Below are 26,371 nucleotides of genomic sequence, written 5' to 3'. Positions count from 1 at the left end.
GGCAGAGACGCAGCGAGGAGAAAGCTGAATGTCAAAACCAGAGGCCTCTGGGTCAGACAGCCTAGAATTCTTTGTGCCTCTCTATCAGCCAGCCACACGATAGCCACCTGGATCTCCCAAAACCCAAGTCTTACATTTCCCAGCCAGGCAAATATGCTCACCTAGCTTGATTCTGCATTCAAGTTACTATTGCAGCTTAGCCCTGTCCACTGCCAAAGACACCTTGGAGTTACTGCTTCAGTGGGGTTCCAGCAACTGCACTTGCTGCAGCTTAACTTCTCTCTGTTGAACTTTTTCTAAAGTCTCTTTCTCTCAACACAGATTTCCCAAGGGGCACTCAGTGACCTCTGTCACTTCAGGTCCTAATCTTCTTGTAGGTGAGGAGATACTGATTGTGGGAGCCCTGGGCTCGTGGGACCCCCACAACGAGCCGGTACTGACAGCGTGCGGAGTCGGTCGACACTATACCCGGCTCATGAGACAGCTCATGGTGTATGACACCATCAGGTGGTCGAGAGACATTTATACGGAACACATCACACGACACCATCAATACCACATTGAGTAATTGAGACCGCCGACCAGGGAAATAGCCCACTTCCTTCCCTGACAAACCAAGGGACGCACCCCACCCATGTACTCATTCGCTGCACCGATACTGACTTGGACTCCTTATACATTCCATGGGTGACGTACCCGAGCCCACTTATCCACTGACTCTTTAAAAAACTCTTGCACCCCAATCTGGGTCTATGCCGGTTATGTGATATGTCTGTATCTCTTCATCCTTGCAACCAATACCTGTAATCCCTCATAACCCAAGCCTGACCCCAGATGTACAGTACCTTCCCTCCTAACTTGTTATATTTAATTTTAAACATTAACTTTAATATAATTTCACCTTCGGTATCTGTCCTTAGCATGCCTATGGAATGAGAGCATTCGGCTTTATATCCTCCTTCCTGCTTTTATTATATTATATATAGGGGTGTGTGAGAGTGTGCCCACTGAAAACTCACCCGTTGCCATCAAAACCTTCCAATGCCTGAGCAAACATTCTCAAGGTAGGAAAAAGAGGAAGCCAGAACAATGAGCCCAGATCACCCTCAAAGAACCTTTTGGAGCATGCAACTACTCCCCTGAGTAAAGGCTGCAGGATCTGGTGTGCCCATGCACACACAATATGTAAAGCACCTGGGTCTATTTTCCACATTAAAAGGCACTTTATGAATTTAAGATTTAAATGATTACTGATTATTTGTGTATTACACAGCCACAGATGCACATCCTCAAACTTGTGCTGATGTTGCTCAGTGCGGATGTTCTCCTTCAGAATTAGACATGTGCTAAGCAAAGCTGAATGCTTGGTCAGCTACCAGTTCTAAGGTGGAAGAACAATATTCAAATTTCATCTGGTTGCTAGGAACCAAATCAAGATATTATTTTATATTTTTTAAAGAGTCATAGATCCTCTTCTCCCTTCCCCCTGTTCTATAGGCATGAGGGATGAGTTTTCCAGCATAGAGCCTCTGCTTTTATATCTGACATATGTATTCCATTCTGGGATCCCTACAGTGATGCTGCCCTGGCTGCATTCCCAGGATCCCATGCTGCAGTATCTGGGTATGTTCTCTTCCTCCTCTCACTGTCCCCCGAAGAATCTTTGGCCAGCGTGACTCTGTTGGCTGCGGAAACTCGAATGCTTCCATGAAATGCGAGTGACAAGCCACCATTAAATTCTAGTGTCTTGGCTCTGCTTCACTGAAGAATAGGATCTGTGTTTGGGTTACTATGATGCCTTTACAATGTTACATTATGCACCACTCAGATGAAGGGAATAAAAATTTCCATGAAGTTTTTATCCCTCATTGGTTAGCAACATTGCTCTGCCCACTGCCTGAACGCTGGCAAACTCTGCAGAGGCCATGATAAATAGTGAGGTCACGGCCAAATTTAATAAGGTCTTGCATTCTCTCTGAAATGCCACCAGAGAGCAGACAAAAGCGTGTGTTTGCTGAGCTCATCAGGGAAAGCCGCGTGTTTGCACAGAGTACTTGGTATGCAGATGGCGTGCCTGGCTGCCTTTGGAAACTGGTGCAGAGCTGAAAGCAATTGGAAGGAGCGGAGGGGCAGAGCTCACCAGGAAAAGGCACGGGGGACAAGCTCCACAGGAGGCCACTAGGTCAACATGCCACCTCACCATCCTGCTTTGAGTCCTTTTTTAACTCAGACTCTTGCTGCCTCTGCTGTGTGAGGGGAGGTGGGTCTGCACAATCACAAGGGGAGAGGAGACCTCTGTGAGACAATCTGTCTCTATTAAGACATGATCCACGCAGAAAAAGTTTGAGCACTCCTGGTTTATTTCATTATTAGGCATTGGACTGGGCTTGGCTATAATGCTGTGTATGTCTGGTCTGGGACAATGAGATTTTCCCTTTTGCGATGACCAAGATTCTTTGTGGAGGACCCTGCTGGGTTTCAACAACAGCATGGAACAGCCCCATCCCCTCAGGAAGCAGTGATGATAGAAAGTTCTCACCATGTCTTAGCACCAGCTACTAGTGCCACCTAGTGACTCTTCTTTGTAACTGGTCAATATGTGAAGCTCCTACAGTTCAGCACCATTACATCTGAATTGAGAATGACTAACGCACAAGCTTTGGGCATAACAATTCAATTAACATTTCTGCAGTGCTTCTGAAGACTTGTTTAATTCACAGAAAACACTTTCACTCTTGAATTATACAGATGAAGGTTATAACACATTATTTACTGCAATCAATATGGAAAAACAAGGCACAATGAATCCTAAATACAATAACCTGAACATTAAGACAATATTGTGTATGCTAAACAGCCAAGCAACATATTTAATGGGATTTACCAGCATTTTAAGAACTGTTATGCCACTGTTAAGTTACCAATTATGACATGTATATGGACTGAAAATTAATTCAATAAAATAGCTAACGTATTGAATTAAAATCAAAGGCAAGGTACAACTGATTGAGCAGTACAAGCGCATGAGGATTGGGGGAAAAAAATCATGATTTTACAGTTTTCCCCATTTTTCCACAAAAGGCAAAGTTGATTTTTTATCACCCTGTGAAAATGGTAAAATTTTGTTTAGTGTCAAATGTGGGAAAACTGATAATGTTGGAGTGGAGCGAAGCTGTGGTGGAACACTGACTTTAAGATGTGTAGGCTATAATCAAAGGTATGTCTATGAGGCACAGAAAGCTGTCGTCTGCCCGTGTCAGCCTCAACATTAATATTATAGTGGGAAAGGGCTCCCTACACTAGTGGGATGATCATATGAGAGACTCAATTGGGAACTTGGTAAACTGAGAGAAATTGATCTGCCATCCAGTGTACTCCTACCTGTGCTGGACTTCAGTCGATTCTCAGCAAGCTCAGAAATTGCTCCTGTTGTAATGGTCTTCTTCAGTCTGGAGACCCCGGAGGCTGCTGTCACCCCTGGCTTTGTTAACATGTCATCACTGCTAGCTCTTTTTAGCTGCAAGAAAGAGAGATCTTGTGAGCAACCAGAAAAAATGAGAGATCTGGTATGCCCAGGAGCTAGATGATTTTACAGACATACAAGTTGAAAGAAAAGTGCTGACACACTTGGAGAAGGGAGTATTTCAGGAAAAGGAAACCCACTGAAATTATTGCTTTGGGAACAGTAATCCGGAGTCATTTCAGAACATTCAGAAGAGGGGAATATCCTTCTCCCATATATTAGAGGGATTTTCCCAGCCTGGCACCAAGGAGGTCACTGCAATGCAAGGACATATTTTCCTTTGGGCCAAGACCCAGGACAACATCCCACAGGCTGAGAAAGAAATGAGACTGATGAAATTTGACTCAGATACCAGGCCTAATGGACACCACTGGCTACTCCCTGATTCCCTGGTGCAGCAGGCCCAGTGCATTCATACATGTGCTTGAAATTTTATCTACTAGGTGGTATTATTAGTACCAAATTCAACAGCCTTCCACGGTGGGGAAAAGCATTTTTGTATTAATTCCTGCCTTTCAGTGAAGTGGACCAAGAGGCAATGCAGATTTGATGATGCAGGCTATAGTGGGGTGTGAAGGAGGGAGAATGAAATAAGCAATGACTGAGGGCATGGGATGAAAAATCCCCAGAGTCCCATTCAGAAGCTCCTGATCATCAGTCACGGCACTGGAGACTTCTCCCCACGTCCTGGTTGGAGTTGCACTTGTTCAAGCACCTAGGCTTCTGAACATAAAGAAAACAAGCAGCTGAGGAAACTGAGGCACAAAACCGTCAAGGAACAATATAAAATAACTGGCATCTCAGTGCACCCCTATGCCACAAAAGGTACTAGGCCTTGCAAGAATTGCTGCTTTCTATTTCTGTTTCAGTTGAGACCATTTTACAAGGCCCTACTCTGCTCCAGCAGTGACCTCAGATCCTGACCTGGGAGGGCCAGGCATTTCTAATGGAGAGGCTGTCTGCTCATTCCCATCTCTCTGCCAAGCAAGAACTGATGAACTTAGCTGCATCATAAACTCTGCTTTGTGATATGAACAACAAGCCCACTAGGGATTGAGCCAAGATCCCAAATTCATTTAGCTGAGGACTGCAGGCTGCTTCATCAAAAGGAAAGAGCAGAGAACACAGAGGCCACTATCACAGTTACCAAAGGGAAATCCTTTATCTTAAGTCTGGCATCACTTCAGCTGTTTAGACCTTCAGGGGCTTCATTTATTGAACAGCAGTGAATAAAGCTAACCCAGGACAGTTTGGTAGGTGCTGGTGCTAGCATCACTACTGGAAGGTGCAGGATTTGATTATCAGTGTGAAAATGGAAGAATGTATCCAAGAAAGGGCATTTCGCTCTTCAGATTGCCAGAGGGAATCATTCTCAGCACAGAAATGCATCAGCTCTCAGGTTTAGACAAAGAAGCTGCAGAAACCTCCAGATTATTATCCATACAGCCCCACTGATGTGGTTCACAAACTTGGAAGAAGACAAGATCCCTGCCCCAAGGTGTGTTCTAAGCAGGTACTTAAATGGAAGTGTGGTTGATGCACAGGAACTGGAAGCCTTGGTGTTCTGTAAAAAGCATAGGTAAGGGAGCCTGAAGGGGGACCTTCTGGAAGAAGCAGATAATTGGTACCCAAGATGCTCAGGCAATTCAGGACCCACTAAACTGAACTAGTTACAGCTGCTCCCCAGGGGACATGTCTAGTGTGACTGCAGATTTGTCCCCTCCCAGACATTCAAGAAAGCACTTGGAACATGCAGGATGTGGGAGGGATTTACGATCTCAGGACAAGTGATCTAGTTACAAGCCTGAAACCTAATGGTATATGTGGAGCTGCTGCATCATATTTGCTCAGGCATTTAAAAAAAAAAAAAAAAACCCACACACATACACTAGAATAAAGTTTCCCGAAGTATTAAACAAAAACTTATGAATAAGGCTCTACTAATACAGTGACTCTGTAAACAAATTGTGTTCAGTAATAGCTGAACATTTTTTCTGAGAGAGGAAATGCTAGGCAGGACAGCAAATTTATGTCCACAGGACTTCCAATTGGACAACCCACCCAAAGCTGACAGAAAGGATCTTGCTTTAATGTGGCAATCCAAGATTGGCACTGCTAACAATGCAGCATCTCCTCTTCCAGTACTGCACTGCCATGTCAGCACTGGTGATGAGCCAAAGTCCTGGTGTGACATTTGAACCAGGACCTCCTGCCACATGGCAAGGTGCCAGCCTGACCTACTACAGGGCACTAGACACAGACATACAAGAGATAGTCAAGCATATATTTTAATGTAGTTTTTATTGGTTGAATTTCCACTAGCCAGCTCACCACTATGTATGTTAATATTCCAAAATCTAACACTAGCTGCTAACACCCAGAGTTTACTCAGTAAACTTTACTGCACCTGAAAAAGCAAGACTGATTTTTTTTTCCTGGTAATCCAAGTTCATTCTAGAGGCGTATTCAGGAAATTCATGCAAATCTGAAAGACCAAAAAACGTATGCTTCACAAGGAAACCATTGAAATGATGTTGGCCTACACCAACATAAGGAGGAGTCCATCTCAGAACCCTCGCCAATTGCGTTTCCCTTTTTGTGCACTTCCACAGCTCAGATTAACTAACGAGTAACCTTCAAGAGAGAGAAGCCTTTTGAGAATCTTAAAAAACCAAGGCACTGTAGCATCTCTCTCTAGACTAGAGTGAGATATTGGTGGATAGAAAAGAGATGAGAAGGGAGATTATACTGCAAACACATGCCATGGTTAGGGGGTTCCTGAATTGTAATTTTTTAAAGCAAGATCAAATCTCTCTCAGCTCCAATTTTCTTCTCTCTTTCATCTCTTCATCTGACTCAGTCTGTGGTTTCCCAGACTCCGGGAGCATGTGAGCTTTGATAGCCAGAGCGTTGATCTACTGCAGGAAACCAGACATCTGAAGTTTTGCATTTTGGCAGGGCCTTTGCCAGTTCATTCCTGAGAGCAAGACAGAGCAATCTGACTTTCTGACCTCTGGAGAAGTCTCCATCCATTTTCTCTACAGCAGTTTTTACCAAGTTAACCACTTTTCATGGTGCCAGGTGCACCTCACTGCCCAGTCTGTCTTTCCACAGCCCCTTGCTAACTCTTCCATTAGATCAGCTTTTGTTTGTATTGTAGTTGCTCAGCAGCTTAGAGATCATGGAGGCAGCTAGAAAGAAAACACCATGTTCTTTAAAAGATGTACAATTAAACATATCAGGTTCCCTTGCTTTCCTGCCCCCACATACCTCTACAACACTCACTCAGAAGTGCCAGCACAGCACCACACTTTAGAGGAAGGACCTTATAATGAAAAAAGATTGGCTGGAGCCCGGGGCTAAAAGTGTCTCATTTCTGAGATGCTTAGAGTTGTGGGAGTCTGTAAAGTGGGTATAATATATGGACCCATTGCACTGGGGGCTGCAAGGGTTAATAAGTGTTTGTAAGGCTCTTTGAACATTAACAATATGTAGTATTCTACAGAGCTAATCAACTCTTATTGTTGAAAACAAAGTCTCTGTTCCCAGGTTCCTATTCTTTTTTCTATATTTGGACCATATTGCTCTCTTTGTTCAGGGTCTGCCAGAACACAGATGCAGCACTATCCCAGGTTTGGAATGTCAATAAAATGGAACATTATTTTCCATGTGCATTTCTGGTCTTATTAAAATATATATATAAAAAGAGGAGTATGATGAAATGTAAACGTTCTATCACAAACAATATTTTTGCTATGTACCTTGCCTTTTCAAAGGGGGGGGGGGGGAAACCTAGGACACAAGATTATCTCATTACTCTTAAAAAAACAAACAACCACACCACTCTTTTTTGGGAAAATAAATTCTAAACCCTCAAAATCACCCTCCACTCCTACCCATTTAGTGCAATCCAGTCCAATCCAATCCACATCCACAGAGTACAATTTGAGCCACACATACTTTGTACAGACTAATCCTTCACCCCCAATATATCCAATGCATGCACTACACACACACACACACCCCACAGTCCAGTCCAAACCACCCCCACCCACCCACCATGGTCAAATTCCTTCCTTCATCCCCACCACACACCAATCCACACACAGAGACAAATCTGGAATGACTATCCCAAAACATACAATATGGTCAAATGTATACAGACACTGTGGTTTAATAGGTTTCAGAGTAGTAGCTGTGTTAGTCTGTATCAGCAAAAACAACGAGGAGTCCTTGTGGCACCTTAGATACGAACAAATTTATTTGGGCACAAAAGCTTATGCCCAGTGAGCACGAACGGTCTGTGTCTTATGCCCAAGAAAGCTTATGCCCAAATAAATGTGTTAGTCTCTACGGTGCCACAAGGACTCTTTATGGTATAATAAGCATACAGTAGAGTCTGATCCAGACATTCATACACCCAGTGCCAAAGCCCTAAACACTTGGTGACATGCCCCGCCTTAACTGGAGTGATAGCTTGGAATCAGTTTGGAATGCTTGCACACTGCTTACTGGTTAGTACCTTGCTGAGCCGAGATTCAAAAGCAAGTGAAGTAGAGGATTTGGAAGTCTTCATGCCTGAGGAAGTGGTGGGGAGAGATTTTCCTCTGTCAATCCCATGGTTCCCTTGCTTTGCCATTGCACTCCAAGGTCTGGCAGCACTCTTCATTTTCTTTCCCAAGGAGTCGGTCTGCAGAATATCAGAAAAGAAAGCAGATATTAAATGTTTTTAAAGCATTTGGAATCCAAAGAGAGGCAGACGTGCCTGGCGCCAATTTAAAGGGCTGAAAGGAATACACCAAATTCTCCCCTCTCTTCACACAGGCAGACATTCAAGAATAGCCAAAGCATGGCCTTCAGAGATCGATAAAGGGGCCTGCAGCTACCCACACCTTTAATACAGATTTGCAACACATGAAATACATAGAGGAAACACTGAATTCTGCTTGGGCCTGTAATCTCCATGGGATTGCCTATCCAATATTAAAAAGTACAGGGAAAGCTGCAATTTGCTTTATATTATGCAAGTTAACTGCAACCCTCAGATTTAAAAAAAGGGTCTAAATGCAGCCACTGAAGAAGGTGCAGTTGTCCTTATTTTTAGCACCCAGGCTTCAGAATCATAAGATGGGCTTTACCCAGAAACTCAATAATATTAAGACAGTCCCAAGAGACAAAATGATAACATTTTGCACTGGACTAGGATCTTCCCCACGCCTCATGCAAAGAAAGCATAAAAGTCTGTACCAGTCCTGAGGATAAAAGAGAGGATTCCGGGTCAGACCGTCAATCCAGCATCTTCATCTTAAACCTTGATTACGTTAAAATATATTATATTCAAAACAGAATCCTCTCTCTCTCTCACACACACACACACACACACACACACCTCACTATTTATTTATTTTTGAGAATTCCTCAGTAGCACAAATCAACCATACTGTATCTTTAACTGATCAATCCAGCCTAGAGCTGCGGTAGTTGATGTTGCTACAGTGATGAAATGATTGTTCCATTGTATTTCCATAAAAGAGAGACAGTAAAAAGGTAACAGTCAACTTCTCTGCAAAGAGAAAGAAAAGGAGCTGCAGTCAGTCTAGAATTTTCCAGATACGAGCCTATGAGGGAAGCAAATCCTGCCAGGATTTGGAGAACAGAAATGCATTTCTCTTCCTGGATGTGCCAGCAAGCACATTTTGTCAATTTCCCTCAGTAGGTGATTTGTTGCCAGCTAAATGGCTGGCTTGACTCTTTGAGCAGATCTGTGTCCCTGACTTTTCATCATCCATTCCCCAATTTGCACTAGCAACAGCACCATCATTTGGGTCTTATAAGTTCTGCCAGCCACTGTTGGGGGGAAATCACAGATGGCTCTTTCTTCTTCTGTTCTTCAGACTCATTTTCTAAAACAGATCCGATGTAGCTGCATGCGACTCTTGTGCAGGCAGTTTGCGTTGCGTTCGCCAAACAGGTGGCCAGAAACTACAGGAGATCAGTAGAGAGGCTCCTCTTGGGAGGGCGGGGGGGAAGGGAGGTAGATAGACTCCTGCATTTGATCATAGAAGAGGCTAAACCAAGACTCTTGTGGTCATAGGCAGCAGCTCTACCAGATGAGCCAAAATGTGGCCTCCCTTAGCTAAGCCAGTAAGAGTCATGGTGAGAAGGACTCGGACTTTGCCCAGGTCTCACAATTTGCTTTGTGCATTGTTCTGGTGAAGTGTTCTTGTTAATGAGTGTGGACCCCTGGGAAGCAATCTATTCAGGGCCTAATTACATTCTGTGCTAATGACACCTTCCAGGTGTTACGGATGTTCTATTTTAAGGGCATGCAGGTGCAAGTGTTCTAGGCTCTCTTTTGCTGCTGTTTTAGGGCAAAGCAAGCAATAATTCCCCCCCTTATAGCATCGTGACTTTTCCTTTGCGGATGTTGGGAGGAAAAAAAAATCAATGTTTTGCATGGCTCTAACCTCCCAGCTACTAATAAAAATAGGAGTTGCTCAATTGCGAACTCTGTGCAGTCACCAACTCCATTGGGAGTTCCAACAGACATAGTGACACCCAAGAGCGGATTTCATCGGAGGAGAAAATTAGCTAGTAATTCCGCGACCACTATTGTGCTGCATACACCTGACGTTTTTTAACGCATCAGTGAATATTTAACTATGAGGCAATACAATAAATACTATTCTTAAGTCCCATGGTTTCAGAGTAGCATTAACAGGATTCTAGTGTTTTATGTGCATTTAAAATATATATATGGATGTATGGTAACCCACTTTTACACATACAAATCAGGCAATTGCACATGCAAATAGCCTTGCTGAAGAGATTACCAGATTTATACAAAAATAGGTTTGTGGATGCCATAACTGCACATGCATTTTTCCTACTGTTGCCTCGAGACTTCTTCCTGGTTCTATCCCAGCACCCGCCCGCCCTGCCTTGTGATGCTCCTTTCTGGCCTATGAGGTCTGAAGGGATTCCATCTTGAGTCAAGGAGCACATTTTAAAGTGCCTGGGGAGTGTTGTGTCCTTTGGACAGCCACGTCAGAAGGAAGAAAAGCAGGAGCTGCAGCAAACCTCAGTGAAAGCAACTACAATTTAAGTGGCAGTTCCTCTAACCTTCCCTCCTAACCAGTAGTAGCTTAGATACTTGACTTAAGCCAGAGTGGACATGTAGGAATGTAAGGTAATAGATTTGAAATTACATTCCTTTACCATGTCAAGTAAGTGAAGCCAAGGATTGAGTCCATTTGGTTCCAACTTTTCAGTGGTCAATAAATTTCAGAATCTGTCTAGATGGGACCCTGTGTGGGGAAAATTGGATATTATTGCACTATCAATCAACACTGAGTGTGTGTGTGTGTGTGGGGGGGGGAGAACAGAGATCATCTTTCTCTATTTCTAAAGAAGTTGGAGTCTCTGAGCTGCAGCTAAAATACACAAGTGGAGATTATTTTGTCATGTTGATCCTGAGACCCGCTTCTTGATTCAGGAAGGAAACTAGAGGCCTGTGCAGAACTGTCACTAAGAATGTGCAACAGGAGCGGCAGGAGAATAATCCATCAAGCAGATTCCATATGCATTGAGATCTTAGTCAACTATAACCATGCCTCTGAGCAGGGATGGACTGAACTGGTTTACAGACTCAATTTGTGGTGCATAGGTAAAGTTAGGTTCCAGGTTTTGATCACATCAGCTGTTGAATACATTTTGGAATCTTTCTGTGTGCGCAGCAATTGATTGAAACATCTGCTTTTAAATGAGGGAATTCTGAAGTTCCTCTTTCTGCAGAACCAACACCAAAATTACCATTAGCACACTGCAGTTACTAGACCCAAAAGGGATAAAGCACATAAACATCTGGACAGATGAAGAGCTGGATGGCACCATATTATTGGGAAGGGGATCTGAGCCTTTCGCTTCTAGGTTACAGGCTCAAATCCAGCCCAGGTCAGTAGCAATCAACACTCGAAACAATTGAATATCAGTTTGGTGGCCTACATACTGTTGACTGGTTGTCTCAGCTCAGTGGCTAAAGTTCCACATCACAAAAGCCACCAGGACACTTTGCAGCATCTTTCAGAGAGGCCAAAAATGAAATAGATTCCCATTGACGGTTTCTCCAGAGCAGGCAGGAAATATCTGGCAAGGCCCAGCTTGGCCTACCCAACCTGAACCTGTGCTGTGGGATTTCAGTCTCTGGGGTGTCAATCCAACATCTTCCACAAGCTTTAAACTCACTTGAAAGAACAAAGCCCATTGCACATGTCCCTCTCATCTTAATTTGCTTTCACTCCTGCATGATACAAGTTGGAGATTTTAAAGGAACTGCTTGAAGAACAGCCCAAAATAACAAATTACCAAAAAAACAGAACAGAAAAGCCCCACTGTTCCCTAGTCAGGGCAGGAAACCTTTCATTTCCTCCAAGAGCAACCTTCTGAGTCAGAGTGAAAACGCTGTTGTGAAAAGTGAGAGCAGCGGGAACACTGGGAAACCTCGAGGAGATAATGAGCCTTTCCATGCTGCTCATTTGCCTGCAATGAATGGCAAGGCATGTCACTAGAATTAGGTACACACAGTAGCTGGAACCTGTCAGTGTTCAGGAAACAGAATATTAATGTGGAAAGGTCACTACCGCTAGTTCTCATCCAAAAAGGAGATAACAGAATGGGCAAGGACAACCTGTCCTGCAGATGGCTCTATTCCTGGTGCAATAGAAACCCAGAAAGGGTTTTGCATCCCAGCTTTGGGAACATAATTGAGATGTTGCATGTTCCTTGAATGTGAGATGCATATCCTACAGCAGAGCAGAATTGCAATGTGGCAAATCTGGGCACTCCTAGGCCTCGAAATGGTAGACCTAGGGTGTGACAGAACTAAATATAAATTATCTAGAGGAGGGCAGTTAAATCATAGATCTTCTACTAGTGTCTGTGTGCTGGTACATGCCTTAGAAAAGCCCAGTTAGCCAGCCTTCCCTGGCCAAAGGCCCTTTGGCCATCAAGAGTGAGAGGTTATAGCCAGAATAAAGGGAATCATTATCAAGGAGCCCCAAATCCTGAGTTTGTGTTATAGATAAATAATCAGGAATCACAACACATTTTAAAACCATTTTACAATATGAGAAGATAGAAGAAGAAGTTCTATGAAGTACAGAGAGGGATTTGAAATTGTACTGAAAAACAAGTAAGAAAAGGTGAGGGATTCAGTGTCCCTAAATATAAACTGCCGAAACTAGGGAAAGGCTGTATTGTCTGAAGAGGATCAGGCAGAAGTGTGGAATGACACTTTGCAGTGTCTTCCTGTCCCAAACACTGAACCAAGACACCAGCTTGTCAAAGAGCAATGCAACCATTAAATGGCAGAGTCTGCCTTTTTGATGTGGCTTTGGGTCAGAAGCGGAGAACTAGGAGTTGGTAGATGTGAACTAAAGGCAACTTTTACCATCTCTCCATAGCTAGTATCTACAATGTAAAGGCCAGCACACTGCAATCTCATTGCACTACCAAGGCGGGCCTAGCTTTTTACAGGAAACTAGGTAGTCTGGTCAAGAGGTTAAAGCATGAGACAGTCAGAAGACATGGGTTCTAGTTCCACCTTTGCCAGGGACTTGCTGTATAACTTTGGGCAAATCACTCACCCTGTGTATTTCCCTGGATAATAATACTCAACATACAACATATCAAACTCAATGGTCAGTGACCTGGTCACCTGAGATGCATCTCTGCCTGCACTGCACTGCTGCAAAGGAGATCAGCTGAAACTTCCTTGATATTAACAGAAAGAGGGGCCTGACAGGGCATTCTCTGGACAGGGTCCTCAGAATTCTATCCCTCTCGCCCACCTTAAGGGCATGCTGTAGCACCCATCTTTTCTCCCAGGCACTGAGGGGGAGGCATGGAAGGTTTTGGTTTTTGCAGTGGGAGCGATTGAATTAGCTGGTGTGAATTTATTTTACAGTGGGACACGCAGTCCATTATACTTGGAATTTTATTCTGAAATGTCTGTCAAGGCCCCTAGTTATAGTTATACGACTCAGTCTATAAATATACCAATAAAACCCCTCAGCACCCACTCTGTGAGGGCAAAATTACTATCCCCACTTTACAGAGTGAGAAAGTGAGTAAAGAGACTGGGCCAAAGTCACACAGGTAGTCAGGAATAAAACCCAGGTCTGAGCTCCCTGCTCTGTCTTTTAACACATAAGAACATCCTTCCTCCTTTATATAAAGCATATGTTAGTTACTGTTTTTGACATAAATACTATTGCCAATAAAAGGGTGAGCTGCCAGCCAGTCCTGTAGAACAAGGCTCTAGAAAATATATTCCACTGGGGATTATGGCCAGTTACACAATGGCCTAGATAAAAAGAGAAAGTTGATTGGTCAATGAAGGATATGTCCACATTTGTGCAGTTTAAATGTCTAATCCAAGATCTGGTAGCTACACTTATCAGTTAATAAAATCATTTACGCACTTCAAGAAGAGACATTACACAGGAACACCTGAGCTTTTAGGGTTAAAGGAGAAATCACTTTGATACGAGAGATTTATGCTTTACCCACCAAACCCTGGATTTATGTCTCCAGGTCTCAATTCTCATGCCTTCATACACCAATAATTAGGCAGTTAATTTAACCAGGGTCATTCAAGTGCCTTTGCGAAAGCAATCTCTTTTGAAAGTTAATTACTAGAGCTGCAGAGTAATATACTCTGGTAATATATACCAGCGGCAGCTTCACTGGGAACTGCGAATGCTCAGCATTTCACAGTGAGGCCACTAGTACCTGACTTTCAGATGGGACTCATGAAGGAAAGAGTTCTCTGACTTTTGGGAGTTTAAATCAGACCCTTAGTCCCATTTTCCTGTAGTTTATTTATTTCACCAAGGAGTCAGGCTGGTCTAGAATCAACACAGAACATTGGCTTGAAATCAAGGTAAGAACATCGTTGGAGGTTTTGGCATGTAACGTGAGCCATGCTTATATTGCTGTCCCTCTGTACTAATCAAACTCTGTTATTCTCAGGTTAGCCATCAACTGGAACAAAAAGACCCAGCAACCTCAGTAAATTGTCAAGGATGCCCTACTGGAGTGTAGGAAGCTATGTAGCAGCATAACCAATGGAGTCAAGATAGAATATTTTTTCAGCCTTTCATAACAACCCACTTGAAACCACAATTTGTAGACTTGACAGATGCTTTCGTATGACTCATCTTAATTTCTTAACTGATACCAGGAATCAAGCCAGAGTCACAAAGCAGAGAAATTGACTGTCCAATATGGCACTTCCTGATCTACAGGTTGACTGCACAGATAAAACTGTTTAAAATCAGACTGAGCTTGTAATTAAAACCAAAACCTTCTGTTACTCTCCTAGCCTCATCTTTATCTGCCCCTCTACAGCCCCAATCCCTTCCAGCTCAGTCTGCATCTGCTCACATCTGCTATGTCCTCTGTTGCAGAGACAGTCGCCTGTCCTTGCATAAGAACAGATTTGAGCATATAATCTCCCCCCCACCCCCTTCTGTAATTTTTATTATCCTGCCTTGTTTCTAGCATCCCCTTGGCTGTCTCTGGGCAACCCTCATCTATCATCTTTCCAAGTGGAAACTTTGGCTGTGTTTTTGCTTGTATGAAGCTTAGGTCACATCAGGGTTTAATGAATTTAAAAACACTGGTGATGTGTCCAGTGCAACGACAGCTCATCTCTAATGCTCTTAGTGTTCTTGCTGGGCACTGGGACAGAGGATGAACCTTAAGCCCTAACCCCTCCACTGAGCAGCTGGTTCCAATGGCCTAGAGGGCCAACACATTCTCAGCAGACTCCATTTCTCATAACATTTAATGCTGGATACTCAGACTTTGTTAATGAGATACCAAGAAACAATACATTACTTGAAAACTTTCATGCCCAGGCTACAAGTTATAGCAAGGAGGACGACTGTGGTTTCTTTTCGATGCCCTAAGCTAGGTATTTTACTTTCAATTGTCCAGAAGAATGTGCTATAATAATAAATCTACGCACTTTGCAACCAAAGATGCACAGAGGCTAAGGCACTTGCCCAAGATCATGCAGCAAATCCGTGGCAGAGTCAGAAATAGAATGTCTAGTCCTGTGCTTAAGCCATCAGACCATTTGTACAACTCTATAGAGGATGTCAAGGACTTCTTTCCTTCATGGAAGTCACTACCTATTAGGTTTTTATACTGTGCTTATCTCTATGGTTACTGAAAGCCACAAAAGAGCCCTCTACCTCCATGAGCAAACAAGGCGGTCACCATATGGAGTCCTCCGAGAATCCCCTTCCTTGCCATTCTTGCTCCATATAGTGTAAAGAGCCCCTCCACAGAGTCCATTACTCTCCCTTTCCCCGCACAGTATCACATGGAGCCACTCTCGAACAGTGAAACTACTCTGAAGCCCCCCAAAGACAAGGTCCAATTGTCAGAGTGGGTGGTTGCATTGCAGGGAGGAGCTAAACAGGCTATGAGGCTACTGCAGAGTCTCCAGCAGTTGCTTGTCTTACTTGTGCTTAAGGCTGATCTTGTTCTTTTCCTAGTCTAATTTCTATCATTTATCCTTAAGGGGGGTATTTATTTACTGGCATCATGGAATCTCCACCAGTATGTTATAATCAGGAGTGGCCTGGGCAGAGAAAGGTCTAACCAACCATGACTGCTGAGCACCTGGTCACCGTCTCAAATAAACCATCCCATTATCACTTCCAAAGCCCAGGTCAGCAATTCCAATCTCTGGATGGATTCAGTGTTGTACACAATAAAAAACATTCTACCTGCAGTCACCAGTGGGTCATCAATCATAGAATCATAGATTGTAGGGCTGGAAGGGACCTCAAGAAGTCATCAAGTGCAGCCCCTTGTGCTGAGGCAGGACCAAGTAAACCTAGACCCTCCCTGACAAGTGTGTGTCCAACCTGTTCCTTAAAACCTCCAATGATGGGAATTCCACGACCTCCCTTTGAAGCCTGTTCCAGAGCTTAACTACGCTTATAGTTAGAAAGCTTTTCCGAATATCTAACCTAAATCTCCCTTGCTGCAGATTAGGTCCACTACTTCTTGTCTTACCTTCAGTGGACATGGAGAACTATTGATCATAGTCCTTTTTAGAACAGTCCTTAACATATCTGAAGACTATTATAAGTAGGGTGACCAGATAGCAACTGTGAAAAAAAAAAAAAAACAGGACAGGGAGTGGCAGGTAATAGGCGCCTATATAAGAAAGTCCCAAAAAACAGGACTGTCCCTTTAAAAACAGGACATCTGGTCACCCTAGTTATAAGATCCCTTCTCTTTTCTCAAGACTAAGAGTATGTCTACACTTAAATTGCTACAGCGGCACAGCTGCAATTGCACTGGTGTAGCACTTCAGAGTAGACACTACAGCATCAGGAAGGGTTCTCCCATTGCTGTAGTTAATCCACCTCCCTGAGAGGTGGGAGATAAGAATCCTTCTGTTGACCTGTGTCAACCTAGTATTGTCTATGCCGGGGCCTAGGTCAGCTTAACTATGTTGCTCAGGAATATGAATTTTTCACACCCCTGAGTAACACAGCTAGGTCGACATAACTTTTCAGTGTAGACCTGGACTAGGACTAATCAGTGATTTTTGCCAGAGACAGTCAGGCAAATAACAAAAGAATTGCATGGCCTTGTCCCAAAGTCCCATCACCACAGAATGTCTCCTGAGAGTTTTGGGCTTATGGGTTTCTTGTTCTCAACTGGATCCCATTTTCCAGCCGGACATGAGAAAGGAAACTTTCAGTTTCAACAAAACCCTAGTTTTGTGCAAATGGACAGGATTTATTCAGCTCTGTTTTTCTTGTGTTGGGTCCACATTCCTGGCATTTACAAGCCATAGGAAAAATATAGCTTTGCTATTTTACCAGATAAACCACATGGAGTGGTCCTAGATCAGAACCCAATTAGCCTTAGGTACCTCAGAGACCCAGGTACTTCCCTCTGCTTCCTGATCACTTCGGAGATGTAGAGATAAAAAACACACACGCTAGCAGAGATTTGGTTAGCGCTGACCCTATAGGAGGACAACCACCACCACTAGCTGGATGGTGGGCTCCTTGGAGCATTGATTTCTGCTGGCCATCAGCAAACAGGCCACCACATTTAAGTTAATTGGTTAAGAAGTGATAGGTGTAGTCAAAATAAGGTTGATTGGGCAAGAACGGATATGATCTTTTTCTTACTCCAGGGCAGGGTTTTAGACTTGAATGTGGCAACTCTGTGCTCATCATGTTACTGACAGCTGCATGTGAAAAAGGCAACAAAGCGAAGAGGGAGGGGGGAGAATGTGCTTGTGCTTAGAGGAACACAGTGGCTGTACCTGTGTGCATATATAAAAGGCTACACCGTTAATGCTAAATTTAATCAAACCACACCAAAATTAACTACATTCAGGGAGTGATCTCACTTCTGAGAAACCAGGAGAATCCATCATCTCAGCTCATAGCTTCCAGGCGATAGGGATCCCAGCTTATACGGTGTGTATAATCAGCCATTACTTTGAGACTTAGGGCACTGGAGGGCAAAAGAAAGATGAAGGTTGAACCTTGATTCTGAATTTCCTAGCTGTGGGGAGTTTAAAATCATAAGAACATAAGAACGGTCGTACCGGATCAGACCAAAGGTCCATCCAGCCCAGTATCCTGTCTACCGACAGTGGCCAATGCCCGGTACCCCAGAGGGAGTGAACCTAACAGGCAATGATCAAGTGATCTCTCTCCTGCCATCCATCTCCATCCTCTGACAGACAGAGGCTAGAGACACCATTCCTTACTCATCCTGGCTAATAGCCATTAATGCACTTAACCACCATGAATTTATCCAGTTCTCTTTTAAACACTGTTATAGTCCTAGCCTTCACAACCTCCTCAGGTAAGGAGTTCCACAAGTTGACTGTGCGCTGCATGAAGAAGAACTTCAAATCAGTCTTTAGCCATAAAAAAAGTTAAGCCACTCAGAGCTATCCCCGACACCTTCCTGGCCTGAGCAGATGGGTTTAACCCTGGTGTGGTATAATGCAGGTACATTTTGAGAACAAGGGCTTTCAGAGCCATCTGAAGGTAGCTGGTTCTTGTTAATCATAGAATATCAGGGTTGGAAGGGACCTCAGGAGGTCATCTAGTCCAACCCCCTGCTCAAAGCAGGACCAATTCCCAACTAAATCATCCCAGCCAGGGCTTTGTCAAGCTTGACCTTAAAAACCTCCAAGCAAGGAGATTCCACCACCTCCCTAGGTAACCCATTCCAGTGCTTCACCACCCTCCTAGTGAAAAAGTTTTTCCTAATATCCAACCTAAACCTCCCCCACTGCAACTTGAGACCATTACTCCTTGTTCTGTCAACGGGTACCACTGAGAACAGTCTAGATCCATCCTCTTTGGAACCTCCTTTCAGGTAGTTGAAAGCAGCTATCAAATCCCCCCTCATTCTTCTCTTCTGCAGACTAAACAATCCCAGTTCCCTCAGCCTCTCCTCATAAGTCATGTGCTCCAGCCCCCTAATCATTTTTGTTGCCCTCTGCTGGACTCTTTCCAATTTTTCCACATCCTTCTTGTAGTGTGGGGCCCAAAACTGGACACAGTACTCCAGATGAGGCCTCACCAATGTCGAATAAAGGGGAACGATCATGTCCCTCGAGCTGCTGGCAATGCCCCTACTTATACAGCCCAAAATGCCGTTAGCCTTCTTGGCAACAAGAGCACACTGTTGACTCATATCCAGCTTCTCGTCAACTGTAACCCCTAGGTCCTTTTCTGCAGAACTGCTTCCTAGCCATTCGGTCCCTAGTCTGTAACAGTGCATGGGATTCTTCCATCCTAAGTACAGGACTCTGCACTTGTCCTTGTTGAACCTCATCAGGTTTCTTTTGGCCCAATCCTCTAGTTTGTCTAGGTCCCTCTGTATCCTATCCCTACCCTCCAGCATATCTACCACTCCTCCCAGTTTAGTGTCATCTGCAAACTTGCTGAGAGTGCAGTCCACGCCATCCTCCAGATCATTAATGAAGATATTGAACAAAACCGGCCCCAGGACTGACCCTTGGGGCACTCCGCTTGAAACCGGCTGCCAGGTAGACATGGAGCCATTGATCACTACCCGTTGAGCCCGACGATCTAACCAGCTTTCTATCCACCTTATAGTCCATTCATCCAGCCCATACTTCTTTAACTTGCTGGCAAGAATACCGTGGGAGACTGTATCAAAAGCTTTGCTAAAGTCAAGGAATAATACATCCACTGCTTTCCCCTCATCCACAGAGTCAGTTATCTCCTCATAGAAGGCAATTAGGTTAGTCAGGCATGACTTGCCCTTGGTGAATCCATGCTGACTGTTCCTGATCACTTTCCTCTCCTCTAAGTGCTTCAGAATTAATTCCTTGAGGACCTGCTCCATGATTTTTCCAGGGACTGAGGTGAGGCTGACTGGCCTGTAGTTCCCCGGATCCTCCTCCTTCCCTTTTTTAAAGATGGGCATTACATTAGCCTTTTTCCAGTCATCCGGGACCTCCCCCAATCGCCATGAGTTTTCAAAGATAATGGCCAATGGCTCTGCAATCACATCCGCCAACTCCTTTAGCACCCTCGGATGCAGCACATCCGGCCCCATGGACTTGTGCTCATCCAGTTTTTCTAAATAGTCCCGAACCACTTCTTTCTCCAAAGAGGGCTGGTCACCTTCTCCCCATACTGTGCTGCCCAGTGCAGCAGTCTGGGAGCTGACTTTGTTCGTGAAGACAGAGGCAAAAAAATCATTGAGTACATTAGCTTTTTCCACATCCTCTGTTACTGAATGAGGGAGGCTACCTAGTAAGGGGCCCACACTTTCCTTGACTTTCTTCTTGTTGCTAACATACCTGAAGAAACCCTTCTTGTTACTCTTAACATCTCTTGCTAGCTGCAACTCCAAGTGTGATTTGGCCTTCCTGATTTCATTCTTGCATGCCTGAGCAATATTTTTATACTCCTCCCTGGTCATTTGTCCAATCTTCCACTTCTTGTAAGCTTCTTTTTGGTGTTTAAGGTCAGCAAGGATTTCACTGTTAAGCCAAGCTGGTCGCCTGCCATATTTACTGTTCTTTCTACACATTGGGATGTTTTTTTCCTGCAACCTCAATAAGGATTCTTTAAAATACAGCTAGCTCTCCTGGATTCCTTTCCCCCTCATGTTATTCTCCCAGGGGATCCTGCCCATCCGTTCCCTGAGGGAGTCAAAGTCTGCTTTCCTGAAGTCCAGGGTCCATATTCTGCTGCTCTCCTTTCTTCCTTGTGTCAGGATCCTGAACTCAACCATCTCATGGTCACTGCTTCCCCGGTTCCTATCCACTTTTGCTTCCCCTACTAATTCTTCCTCTTCTGTCACCCCCGTGACTGGAGCAAGAGGAGCATGAGACATGGAGGGGTAACATTGCATGTCTTATCAAGCCACAGTAAGGAGAAGGATGTTCTATTTTACCCAGGGCACAGCTATGTAATTACTATAGAAAGGAAGAGTAATTACAGGCGTTTTGCCTGGTAATGCCCTGTCATTACACCTTAATGTTGAGTACAGATAAATGCACTTAGAAGGGACAGAAGGAACTGCCATAGAACACCTTCTCTAGGTTGGAAGAGAAACATAGCACACAAATACATGACAATCTGCCCACCACATGCATGAGACATGGAAACGGATGGATGATTTTGTAGTAAAGACGATGGATTGGGATTCACATCTTAATTCTATTCCCAGCTCTGCCACAGACTTCCTGTGTTATTTTGGGCAAGTCACAGGATCTTTCTGTGCCTTTGCTCCTCATCTATAAAATGAGAAGAATACTGGTCCTCTGAAGAAAGGGTCTTGGGAAGATAAACTGTGATAGATGATAAATCCTCATGTACCTTGGTGAGGAGCCCCATGGAAAAGCCAAACAAAAATAAAAAAGCAAGTCCACTTCTCCCATGCACAATGCATGGGTGATCACAATCCCCAGCCCACCCGCCTATCTCTATTCTACGCACATACCTCACAGTGATGCACAGCAATCATTAATTTCTGAAAGTTGCCTGGCAGAGAGATTGTGCTCTGCAAATGTGCACAGAAGCCTGTTAAAAGTTCAAAAGGTCTCAGTTAATTAATTGTTAGTTGTCAGTGTTGTGAACTCCTAGCAGAAAGGTTTCACTGGAAAGAGGAAGCCATTGTGAACTCTAAAGCTGCAAGAGAAACTAGTAGACTTCTGCATTTTCAAATTATTCATTCTGCATGTGGACAGAGCTGAACGGATTCAAAACAGCAGAGTCAGTGGTTTGCAAGCTATGGCCTGCCAACCACCAGGGAGCTGTGAAACCCACAGAATCACACAGTGGGGTCCAGGTGTTGGGATAGAACAGGGGTCGGCAACCTTTCAGAAGTGGTGTGCTGAGTCTTCATTTATTCACTCTAATTTAACGTTTTGCGTGCCAGTGATACATTTTAACGTTTTTAGAAGGTCTCTTTCTCTAAGTCTATAATATATAACTAAACTATTGTTGTATGTAAAGTAAATAAGGATTTTAAAATGTTTAAGAAGCTTCATTTAAAATTAAATTAAAATGCAGAGCCCCCTGGACCAGTGGCCAGGACCCAGGCAGTGTGAGTGTCACTGAAAGTCAGCTTGTGTGCCGCCTTCGGCACGCGTGCCATAGGTTGCCTACCCCTGGGATAGAAGCTGACCCAGGACAGGTCTCTCTTACTAAGTAATCATCAGAATCACACCACTGGAGAACAATCAAATATCCCCTTCTCAGCTGAGACCCAGATTGGCAACAGAATAATTTCCAGTTTGTAGAGAGTAGAGGCAGTACTCCGCAAACAAACCATGCTAAGGGGTGACATCTAGAGAGAGAATTAGATGATATTGATGAAGGGAAGTCCCCATTTCCTGTCCAGTTCTGCCAGTAATGATTCATTACAAACATAGAGCTTAATTAGCATTTGTACAGCTCTGCAAAGCTGTAATGGTCTATACAACTGCTGCATATTATTATTACAATTGCTATTACCATCAAGATTCAGTTCAAATCACATTTTTATGGCCAATTACCAAACTGTTGAAACTGGTGCTTTTTCCTGAGAGTCTCAGCAGCTCCCTTTCTTTGATGGAGGAAAGCACAGATCTGGCCAGGCTCCCCAACATTTGTACTCATTCCCCTTGCAGACGAGGTAACTGCCAATTTTTTTCTGAAGCAGCTTGCACAGCAGCTTGGCCCCTTCTTGACTGGACAGTCTCAGCAGCAGGGTTGGGGGAACCTATTTGTGCTCCTGTTCAACCCTGCTGTTGGAACACATCACTGAACACCAACAGCAAGAGAGCCGAGGCAGACAGAATGACAGCTTCAGCCCATCCGTCACTAGCTCAACTCCATGCAGCTAAACAGAAAAATACATAGTAGCCCGTTCTCATAGGATCATTTTCTATCGTTAATATCTAATAGACCATCCAGCCCAGCTCCCCGCCAACGCAGGAGTGTTCCTTACAGTGCATTTTCTAATGCTCCATCCAATCTCGTTTTAATTAGAGTCAGACATTACATCCAGGTGTTGTTAAGCAAGACAGTCCGCTTGCTGCAAGAATGCGCCTCTGTCCACTAACCCCCACTACAGAGAATCCAGTTCCCACCTTACAAATAAAAAGAGGATTAAATACTTACAGTAAAAGCTTTTTCTCCTCCTTGTATTAAAAGGAAAACGGTCTCCTGCTAGCCTCTGACAGCATGTGCAAGCCAGACTGAGAATTCAGGGCTTTAGTGCTTCCCTGAGAGGAAAACCACATTGCAACGAGACACAGAGAGCTGCTTGAGAAATGATTCACATACGGAAGCAAGCTGGCTTTACCAGAGCTTTGGCATTCAGCACACACGCATGTATGCGCACACACACACACACACACGAAAGAGAAATATTATACTTCCATCATACCAGGAGGAATTCCTGCAGGCAAGTCATTTATACCTGAATTCAGAGCTGTGCAGGGCAGCAATCCCCTTCAGAAAGCAGTGAAGGGTTCCTTATTCCTTCAGCCCTCAGAATAGAAGTGTACATTGGTAGATGGCATGATAAGCCGCAGTCTAGTCTGCATAATCTGATCAAATGAAATAGGCAGCATATATATTGCAGAAAAGAGAACGAGGCGGGCACCAAAAGGAGATATTTTCTGTGAGCGTGTGTGTGTGTGGGGGTCTTTGGAGGAAAATTACAGAAGCTGCACCCACAAGCCCTTATATTCCATATTAAGCATATCCTCCCCAGTAGCCCCACTCAAGAGGCATTTCCCTCACCTCTACCACTGCCCTGAAAAGGTGCAGAGTGGGGTTTTTACACTAAAACAGAGATTCAGTCATGATCTAACATGCGGGGGGGGGGGGGGAAGAGAAGAGATAGGAATCCAGCTCCAGAGCTCCCCATATTGTCAAGAGCTGAGAGCCCTGTGCAGATAGCACAGGGGAATGGAAAGAGTGCCTAGCCCCATCAGATTTCAGTGACCTGTCTGTGGCTCCCCAGGCAGAAGCACCCATCAGCTCCTAGGCTAGAAGAAAGTGAATAAGGGGCATGGGGCTGAGAAATGCCTGGGGGACTCCCCTCACCCTTCAGCCCTTGGTGTGTGCAGAGAGAAGGGGCAAGGGATCTTTACAGACAGGAATCAGGTAGAGATAGAGTCCCCTGGGTGGGGAGGAGAGAAATTAGAACCAAATCAGGATTTCAAACACTTCCAAGTTTGGGGATGTTCAGAGCTAGGGTGTTGGTTTGGCCCATTATAGAGGCAGCGCTATTTGCAAAATTCTTCTTTGGTTCTGCATCCTAGGCCATACAGACCTAGGATATTAGTTTGGATCCATCTCTAGAATTAGGTGTGGTTTTTTTCCACTGTAATGTGAACCCGGAATATAAGTGACAGTGATACAACAGCAGTCTCCTTAGAAAAGAAAGCTAGGGAGGGTTTATTTTAGCCAGCTGTTTACAATCAGATCCTAAATGTAGAGGCGGTCTATGCATAGCTCTGCCCTCACTGAGCACCTCCCGAAACCCTCATTCTAGGGGCCAAGATGTCCTGACACAGCCCCAAAGGAAGCCAATGATGTGCCACGTGTAAACTCTTCATCCAAAGGCTATTTCTAGGTCATTGTTGGTCCAATTGCTTTCACCATAGAGCAGTTGGTCTCAAGCTGTGGGCCTTGGATCCTGGAAGCAGGGGAGGCCATGTCCAGGTCTCAAAGCTGCAGACTAAGGAAGACAGAAAGTCATTGTTTATTTACTGTATTCAATTTGGTTTGCCAATCCCCGGACTATCTGGGGACAGACTAGGTGACCACAGATAATAGAGCTTTTCCATCCTTACTTTTTTATGTGCTATGAGGCTTCTGAGACCTCTCCCAGTCACAAGCTATAATCAGAAGGCAGTACCCTCTGGCATTCATATTAACAAATTACTAGCAGATAGTCTCATATCAATGAACTCTACTCCTCCTGCTGGGAGGCAAATCATATTTTTGGTGATAAATGTATGGACAATCACTCAGGTTTGCAATACATAGGGACAGCACTCAAATCTCTGCTCCATGTTGACTTTGGGCAGCTTTCAGAACCAGAAAGGGCAAATTGCAAAATGGCAGAATCAAAACCAATAGTAAGTGCCAGAGACACCAGGCCAACATGTACCACCTAAAAAGTTCCCAATTTGAAAATACAGACACATTTTTTGGACTGAAGCATATTATTGTCTCTTTGTCATTGCTGGTGAGTTCATATGGGGCTCAGTGGGAAACCAGCCCCGGACTATCAGCTCAATAGAATTTCCTGTCCCTCAGCCAGACACACACACACACACAAGGGAAAAGAACTGCTATAGTTGTCCTCAAAGATATTTTTAGCTGTGTCGGATATCACTTGACCAAAACCCAATGCTGAAAACGCTCAGCATGAGTAGGAAAAAGCCACAACACTTGCTCACTAGAGTTTTGGTACATTGGATATAACAGAGTAACTGTGCCACACAATCCCCCCAAACCCAGCAAATCTACAGTATTTATTTATTAGTAGCCTTTTCTATGGCATTCATCGCTATATTTATCTGAGCACCTGACATACACTAAAGAATTTATCCTCGCAAGGGAGGAAAATATCATCTCCATTTGCCAACTGAGGAGCCAAGGCACAGATAGATTAAATGACTTGCATTAAGTCACACTGGAAGTTTGTGGCAGGATTAGGGTACGAAGCCAGACCTCCTTAGTCCCAGGCCAGAGCATTAACCGTCCTTCCTTTCACCTAGGAGCAGGGGCATGAAGTGAGGATATGAAAGTAATTTACAATTAAAACAAAGAATCAGCAAAATTCACAACTGCATACAGAGGCAGAGCTAGCAAATTGCGCATGCACATACACACCCGCATCTATTGTCTCCCACCCACTTTAGAACACACACACACGCCACTGGGCACAATCTGATCACTTACACAGCAGGAGCAGAATTATAGCAGTGTGTTATGAACAGCATCATGATGAACAAACCCTGCCAGTCAGTGCACCGTAACAATACAATGCCCCAGGAAATTAAACATTGTATGCTGAGGCATGCACTGGGTATGCTCTTTTTCAACCACAATCTTGCTTAAGGCACAGTATGAGGGAAAAGATCAAAGGCTGGATTCGAGTTGTGAGGCAGGTGTCCATAAATAGGGATGTGGAAAAGAGGCTTATACAGGGAACAGAAGAGGGCAAATGCACAACTTGAACCAAAAGATAGGCTTTTACAAACTGCACTTGTATGTGCAAAAGTCCTAGTTACAGAGA

General features: G+C 44.1%; 1 protein-coding gene across 5 annotated transcripts in view; it reads right to left on the bottom strand.

The window, feature by feature from the left end:
* The window catches only part of SPECC1 (sperm antigen with calponin homology and coiled-coil domains 1), a 143,478-nt gene extending 119,862 nt beyond the window's left edge, over positions 1-23,616 (bottom strand). Inside the window, exons 1-4 of one of the 5 annotated variants that reach the window (XM_054008767.1) lie at positions 23,233-23,312; positions 21,569-21,648; positions 8,046-8,213; positions 3,382-3,517 (exon numbers count right to left, since the gene is read on the bottom strand). In XM_054008767.1, the coding sequence (XP_053864742.1) occupies positions 3,382-3,517; positions 8,046-8,213; positions 21,569-21,592 (328 nt within the window). In that variant the 5' untranslated portion in view covers positions 21,593-21,648; positions 23,233-23,312. Of the gene's footprint in view, positions 1-3,381; positions 3,518-8,045; positions 8,214-21,568; positions 21,649-23,232; positions 23,338-23,500 lie in introns of those variants that run through there. The other 4 variants (XM_054008769.1, XM_054008766.1, XM_054008772.1 and 1 more) reach the window with 4 other exon arrangements.
* Positions 23,617-26,371: the final 2,755 nt, after the last annotated feature.

This window comes from Malaclemys terrapin, chromosome 18, assembly GCF_027887155.1.
Source record: "Malaclemys terrapin pileata isolate rMalTer1 chromosome 18, rMalTer1.hap1, whole genome shotgun sequence".
NCBI lineage: Eukaryota > Metazoa > Chordata > Testudines > Emydidae > Malaclemys > Malaclemys terrapin.
Note: the sequence above shows the minus strand (reverse complement) of the source record. Positions and strands in the feature narration are given on the sequence as shown.